The sequence below is a fragment of the Pundamilia nyererei genome, unplaced genomic scaffold (assembly GCF_000239375.1).
Source record: "Pundamilia nyererei isolate P.nyererei 1_Seehausen unplaced genomic scaffold, PunNye1.0 scaffold00358, whole genome shotgun sequence".
Lineage (NCBI taxonomy): Eukaryota > Metazoa > Chordata > Actinopteri > Cichliformes > Cichlidae > Pundamilia > Pundamilia nyererei.
In genome coordinates this window covers 82,237-90,131 of record NW_005187759.1, presented here as the reverse complement: position 1 = coordinate 90,131, position 7,895 = coordinate 82,237, and the positions used below count along the sequence as shown (strand labels likewise).

At 40.7% G+C, this 7,895-nt stretch overlaps 1 protein-coding gene across 1 annotated transcript in view; it reads right to left on the bottom strand.

Moving 5' to 3' along the window:
* LOC102209907 (adenosine deaminase RNA specific B2 (inactive)) overlaps nt 1-7,895 on the bottom strand; it is a 36,286-nt gene that overhangs the window by 8,117 nt on the left and 20,274 nt on the right. Inside the window, exons 3-4 of the mRNA XM_013915753.1 lie at nt 5,649-6,598; nt 974-1,091 (exon numbers count right to left, since the gene is read on the bottom strand). Coding sequence (XP_013771207.1) covers nt 974-1,091; nt 5,649-6,598 — 1,068 coding nt within the window. The remainder of the gene's footprint in view (nt 1-973; nt 1,092-5,648; nt 6,599-7,895) is intronic.

Here is a 7,895-nt window from a genome sequence, read left to right as displayed (position 1 = left end):
GACAAAAAGCCGAGCGAACGATAACATGAAGCGAGCCAGAGAACAGAACCAGGACTGACTGATAACTGTGTCACTATGATGCAGGATTTCTGTGAAATAAAGAGCAATATTTTAAACTCACTGGGTGTTTGCCATGTCAGATCACAGCTCCTAAGGTCATAGATGTGAACCTCCTATAGTCTCTGCATTAACAATCCCACCCTGTCTCAGATATTTGCACCAGACTGTCTCTGATCAGCATCAGCAAAGCAACATAACCTACACACACACACCCCTCCCACTTAATTCTACACCACTTTGTATGAAGTCAATCACAGAATTATAATCTAATAAACAGAAATAAAATGTTTACAAGGATAAAGGTGAAATGGCATCAGACGGGGCTTAAAAGCAAGAGACAGAGAAAATTAAAAAGTGGAAGAGAAGTAAAATAAAATCAGATATTATAATAATTAACGATCTTTAATAATTAAGGAGGAGATGTGAAGCAGTTATAAAGAACAATTTAGGAATAACTCTGGACTTGTAATTTGTTCTTTTAAATTTAGAGAGACTAATTTCAGGCTGGAGGAGACGACGAGGCACAAATTAGAGAAAAGAGCAAAGCCCAAAGTGCTTTTTTGTGACTTAAGTGGGAGTGTGTAAAGTACGAATGTAGATGATGTATGACTCCTTCAGATAATGAAAAACAAAGCCTACACAGGATGCCCTGTGGGTGCATGCCTCTTTTCTTTTCAAAGATACCTGATGAAGAAAGCACGCTAGTGTGATGAATGACAACAAAGATTACATGATGCTGCTGTTCACTGGGCTAAATACCAAAGTTCAATGAATTGCTTTACAAAAACATTTTCTACTGATAACAGATCAGCATGTAAGGAATGATATGTCATCACGTTACTTTGGACCTCTGACCTCTTCTTCATGGTCGAATTCGGTCATACTTTTTGACCATCATAGCGCCAGCACTCACCTCTGGTCATCACGATCCCTGCCAGCACCTTGTGTCGGGCGTGCGAGGTAGAGGAACAGCTGTCTGCGAGCGCTGTGTATTTCTCTCTCACCAAGTGGAAGATTGACTCTGCAAAGAACTACAGAAGAAGAAAACTGAGGATACAAACTGAAAGTGTGTTTTTGTTGAAGATCACGAGATGCTTCATTATTCAGAGGATACTGTTGCCTGTTAGTCTTTGTTTTAAGCTTTAGGAATGTAACCATGTAATACACTGTTACAACGGAAGCACTAAAACCCTTTTTTTTAAAATCTTTTAGTGACATAAAGTGGTCTACCTAGCTTGTCTTTCCTCTTTATCGCCGGCTATTGGCCAAATTGTGACAACTCGCTATGACTAACTGTAGCACAAAGCAAATAAATGTGTTTGTTCAGGCAGCTGTTCTCCACATCTGTGCAAACACAGTGAAACTGTCCTCATCCCAGCATGACAAGAAAGGATACACCATCCAGAGAGCACACACAGCAATGGATAACTTTGCATGCTGTGATTCATTATGTCAATGAACTACAGTAAAACACTCAAGGGAAAACTCTGCCCTCTAGTGGCGAAAGTTTTAGTTTAGTTTTGCTTGTAAATACAAAAAGTACCTTTAGCTGCTGAAGTGTTGCACAGATGATCAAATAACTATGGGACTGTTAAAACTATATTTTTTATTTTATATATAATGAATAAATGATTTGTGATTCATACATTTTTGCAGTATTTTTTACCATTTTTGTTGATAAAACTTGTTCTATTCATCAAATACCCACAGATGTTAACAGTTTTTAATGCTCCTTCACTTTGTCTGAAAAGTTGGCTGGGTAAACTTGCGTTAATGCCATATTCCCCAACACTACGAGCGCATGAGCTTGTCTGAAAATCCGACAGTTTGTCAGCGATGGCCGAGAGTTTTCTATCAATTAACTCCCCCAGTTTTCGAAGGAAGAGGTGTCACAATCCCAAAATATCTCTTATTGTTTGATATTTCAGGCCTGTCACTCTTTTGAGAGACACCTGGAGGTTATAATAAGGTAAAGGAACAGCATCAAAACAACAGGAGGTTTAAACTAAACAGCAGCCCTGCTCAATGTCCTTCTATTTACCGTCTGCTGAATATTTGCAGGATAAGAGACTGCCCAGCACATCAGTCTGTTCCCTCAGTTTGGGGACAGCAGATTAAATATTTGACTGTCTGAATTGAGCCTTGAAGTAACTGCTAATAATTCATATTATGGTAAATTCAGATGTGATTGGAGGTAAACTATACTTCCACTGACTGTCTGGACTTTAAAATATTTATTCTAGTCTGTTGTGGGAAGATTGGAATGTTGGATTTTACCAAAGGTGGAGTTTTTAGAAATATCACTAGGAAACAGTTTGTTACTTACACTCAGAATAATATTTTTTCTGTTGCAAGATTTACATTTAAAGATCCGATTTGTGTACTTTATTATGGAATTTATCAGAATGAGAATACTTTATTCATCCCACAGTAAGAGTAGTAAATAACCAGTTAGCTAAAAAAAAAAACCCAAAAACCTAACTTGTGTAAATTTCTCTGCTTTTTCAAAACAAACAAAAAAATCTATATTTATTGGATCAGATCTGGCTGAAGCTCACGATGACGTTCAGAGCTCAGAGAATAAACCTTTAAATAAAATCTTTTAATGGACAATCAAGCAACAATAAACTGAAAGAAAACAGCAGTCTGATAAAGTCAAGTGAAAGCTCTGCTGATAATCACCAACACTCCTCAGATCAGTCAGAGCAACGATAAGAGGATGAACTGAGCTGCTGAATCAAAGCCAGTGGATCATGCTAAGCTATGCTATTAGAAACTAAGGAGAAGTATTGGGGAACTGGAAAGGAGAAGAACAGGCCCCCTTTAAAAAGAAAGTGTCACACTTTAATGTCTTTTTTATATTTCTAACCATATAAACTTCCAGTAATGCTAACCCGGCATGTTCTCAGCGACCACCTTTTAAAGGTTCAAACTATTCTGTGGTCCGAGCGAGCTTATTTTGAGTGAAACTCTCAAGCTCAACATTTTCTGGATGACAGCGGCACAAGGTCGTGTGTAATGAGTGTGTTAAACAATTATCTGTTGGATTATTATGCTCTTCACACCGCCTTCCTGCTCCACCTCTATCTCCTTGCTCCGCTGCCGCTCCTCCTTCATCCCTAATGTGCTGTAATAATGTTCATTAATGCGTCACGCCGTCTGACAGACAGCTCATATTGAAGCGAAGGAGGGAGGGCTGATGCTAAATGATGGGAAATAAAAATTCCACACAAAGAGGAGGAGGAGGAGGGAGGATTTGGCAAATTGTTCACTTACTGGTGTATCAGCATACAGCCATGTAAAAGTGCTTTTTGTTCAAAATCAAAGCATCTGAATCCCCTTTTTCACCCAAAATGTTGCCATTGCACCCACCCGTCAGTGGATCCTCTCATCAAACCTCCCTCAGGCTTCAATGAAGTATGTACATGTCTGTCTTTCTCCATTATCATTTGCATATTTCAACAACTGTGTAAAAGGGTTTATGCCCAGTCACTCCCTTCATCTCCCCGGAGTCGATCCGAGGAGACGAGTCGCCTCGTATTCATAAAACACGGCAGCACGACAGTAAAAGACGTCGGGGACAATTCTCCGCGGCTCTGAGACATAATGAAGCTGTTTAGATGCTGCAGAGGAGTGTGCAGGACACCATCCAGCTCTCAGGCCTCAGGACATGATGGCCATGCTGATGTGCAGCACACTCCATTTGGTAGCATACGGTGCACCTCACACCCATTTATCCAGACTGCTTCGAACAATGGCAAATGCTAAAGAGAAGAGGGAGAAATTCAGTGTCACGACTTGAAGCTGACAGTTTCAAAGTGAGGACCCACAGGATGTAAGAGGAGAACGATGTTGCAGTTTGTTAACGTTTAGTCACCTCACTATAAAAATGGTGGGCACAGAACAAACATCTGGGGGACAGCTTTGTTGTCTCTGACCATCTTCTAACTCCATCTTTGATGTGATGTTTTCCTTTTTCATGTCATGTGTGTTTCTGTCACTGTGGTTTTTCTCATTCAGGATTTTAGTTTAGAAGTTATGTTTGGTGATTTTAACAGGACTTTATGTTTTAAGGATTCGGGTTTTGTGCCTTGCTGGTTTGTTGGTATTTGGTTTCATGTGTTTTGGTTTTTCTTCCCACCCCAGTCGTCTCTTGTTGTCTTCATCCTCATGATTACATGGTTAGTCATTTGTCTCTTGTGCTTTTCCGTTGGGTTGACTTCCTTTGTTACTGTCTTAATTACTTTCAGCTGTGCCTTGTTACCCTGGTGTTTCCACTTCCCTCGTGTTTTCTCTTGCATGTTGTAATGGGGAAAGTGAAACACTGAAACGTGTCACATCTTGGTACTGTTGTGAAACAAAGACACGAACAAGTGTTGCACAACTGTAAACAAAACCAGATCAATACTGGTTTTTATGTTATTATGATCAGGGTTGGAGAAATCTGCACACAGAGACGTAAGAACAGAGAAATTGCTGTTTATTGTATATGTGTTTTGTTTACAGTCCCCCTTTTTCCGCCCTCGTTATCTGATTGGATTGACTCTCCTTTTGGATTTCCTAGAGGAGCTGCAGTTTTGGGCACATCTGCATTGGCTTCATTTTTCAGCTTTGGATGCTGCATCTTGATTTGCTCCCAGTTTTTGTCAGTTTATCTCTTTACCTTCAAAATCCTGTGTTTTCTTTAAAAAAATAATAATTTCAGTTACTATTCAGTTATTATTTTCATGCCAGTCTGCTTCAGTTTTTATCTGCATTTGTGTCTAATCAACAAAGATCACCGGAAAGGTGAGAAAAAGGCAGATTTAGAGAGTGTGATGTCTTTGTATTTTCAGCATTTTACATTATTTTATTATTCGGAATGACAGGTGATATAAAGGTAAGGGCTAGGGGGGCCTTAGCCAATGCCACATGGTGGGAAAAGAAATGCGACCAATGCGTTTGCGACAACACCTGAACATCTATTGCCTTTAACACTGAATGATATCAGATATCATCATGGGCACATATGAGGTGCTGTTTGTATGTATGGGATATGTAATATTATATAAAAACTCCAATGAGAAGACTACATAACCGGTTATGAGCAGTCATGCATGGGACAGAAAGATGTAAATTCATGTATATTGTGATAGCCACAGTGCTCATGTTTGCCTGTTGGAGTCTTTTTAAAATTTTACCTGGTCATTTTGCATCTCTTTGCATTTTTATTGCTGTTTAAATGGTAAATGGTCTGTATTTGTATAGCACTTTACTAGTCCCTAAGGACCCCATCCAGTCATCCACACATTCACACACTGGTGATGGTAAGCTACATTGTAGCCACAGCCACCCACTGATTGATGACTGACTGACTTTTAGCTGGGGCTCGGATCCACGTGCTCCCCGATCCTTTTTGGGTCTGCTCAGGTAGGTGACTCGAAGCTCAATACAGTTTTTCATCCATGTAAGCAGGACATGTTTTCGAAAATCAACTCATTAAAATTTGTTTATTTACTCATTACAGATGAGTAAATAAACATCTTTCCATATACAACTCCTTTTTTATTCCTACACTTATAAAAGGAGAGTAGAGGTAAAATACTCACCTGAGGTAGCTGATTTTTGGCCCTGCTGTCCTGCAGGCCCATGAAGGTCCTCTCTGGTCCCAGACTTATGTTGTAAAGAGACTGTAGGGCAGTTGCTGCTGCTTTGGCCTTGGCCAGTCTTTTACTGGGGGCACACCCTTCAAACACCCGCCCCTCCAACCTGACCACCATAACAAAAGTCTTCATCGGCCTGCCAGGAACTCTCTCAGTCAGGCACATGTACCTGAGCCCCGGTCGCAGCTCACTGAGCAGTGCTACTGGACTGAGGTCCTCTAACAGTGAGGTGGTGACTGCTCGTCTTTTTGGATTTGTAGAGGACACCAAGTCCAGTGTTAGACGAACAAGTCTTCTGTGGTTGTAAATGCTGGAGAAGACCTCCTTTTTTGCTGCGTTGCAGTGGAGTAGATCACAGTTCCGAAGCACCGACGGCTCAAACTCTTTGAAAAATCCGTTGGGAATATCCACTTTATCTGCTGTGAAGTCCACAGGTGTGCTGGTGAAGTTCCCCATGGTGGCATGAGCCTGGGAGGCGTTTGGGAACTGAATGAATGACTGGAGAGCCTGCTCTGCAGCCCTCATCTTGGCCTGTTTTTTAGTTGGTCCTCGGCCCTCGAAGTGGAAGCCGTTTACCTCCACGGCTACAGAAAACACCGGTGCGTGCAGCGGGCCAGTCTTTGATGTGATATCATACTGCAGGCCTGGTCGTAGCTCATTTAGGTGCACCAGTGCGTTCTTCTGAGTCACACCCCAAGCTGCTCTTTTACAGGTCGAGTGGCTTTGGTAGAGCAGCTGGTCTTTTCCGTCCACCAGCGGCTGCTTCCTCTTCAAAGCTCTTTGTCCATTTTTGGGGAAAGTTGTGCAAAAAGTTGATGGGTGATACTTTCTAAGGAGGACACGCTCCACCTGGCATTTGTCATCCTGATTCTCCTTCACCTCCAAACTGCTGGTACCTGTTTACGAGATCAAAGTGTTCGCAGTGAGAAATCCTGTCCTGCTTTATTGTACATGAAAATCATCAGCTTTCTCGCACAGCCGCATGATTAAAACATTTTAACTGGACTCTAAAACTAAGCCAAGTAAACCCTATGATTCAAAAGCTCATAGGACCAACTTTTGAGGGAATAACTTGTTTTCTGAGACTTCATCAGTCTCTCACATCGATGTTGAGGCGTTTTGGTCAACTCTTCTTTAAAGCGTTGCATCAGTTCATTGAGGTTTTTGGACATTCATTAATGCACAGCTCTTTTAAGGTCCCGTGACAACCTTTCAGTCAGGTTGAGGACTTTGACTCGGCCATTGCAACACAATGATTCTTTTATTTTTCAGTTTGTATCCTGTGATTTGATTTCAGCCAAGCTTTAGCTGTTAGAAAAATGGCTTCACATTTGACTGCAGAAGACTTCACGAGGAGTTCATGGTCGACCTGTGAGATCCGGTGGCTGAAAAACAAGCCCAAATCATCCCTCCTTCGCCACTTGTTGTTTGTGCTGATATGCTTTTTGTGGTTCATGCCAAATCCGGAACTCAAACATCTCCACTTTGGTTTCATCTGTCCATGGAAAGGACAGTTAATGCCAAATACGCTAATATTTACCAGGCGTAAGATTTTTTTTAGCTACCTAGTTACCATTTTAGTTTAGTTTGTTAGCATGCTAACATTTCCAATAAAGTCTAAACAGAGACTAAATCTGAAGTGCACACATCCATTGTGTCTCCATGTACTTAAGTCATGGGTGTACTTAAACCATTCAGGTACATAAAGAGTTTGTGTCAGCAAATGATTGTTGTGCAATCATCTGTGTAAAGCCAGAGTTTGTACTTTACGTCTTCTGTCATGTTTATATTGTTATATTTCTGAAAGCTCACATTAAACATGGCCACATTTTTTTTTATGACTAAGCTTTTAATAAAGGCTTTACTTTTTTTTTCAGAACAAAAAAAAGGGAAAACAACAACAACAAAAAAAGCCCAACAACAACAACAACAACAAAACAAGCAGTCGACTGAAAATCACAGCTTTTTCTACAAAGCTGTTCTGGCAGTGAAAACATAACATTGTATTCATGAATTGACAACACGTCTACAGATGTATGAGCACCCTAGGAGAGGCATACAGAAGTGTATATAGTGAGGAGGCACAAACAGAAAAAAAAGGAACCCATACTAATTTTGGACAGATTTCAACCACTTGTACCATCTTGTAGTATAAGTTAGGGCTGGGCTATATCATACCGTTCACGGTAATAC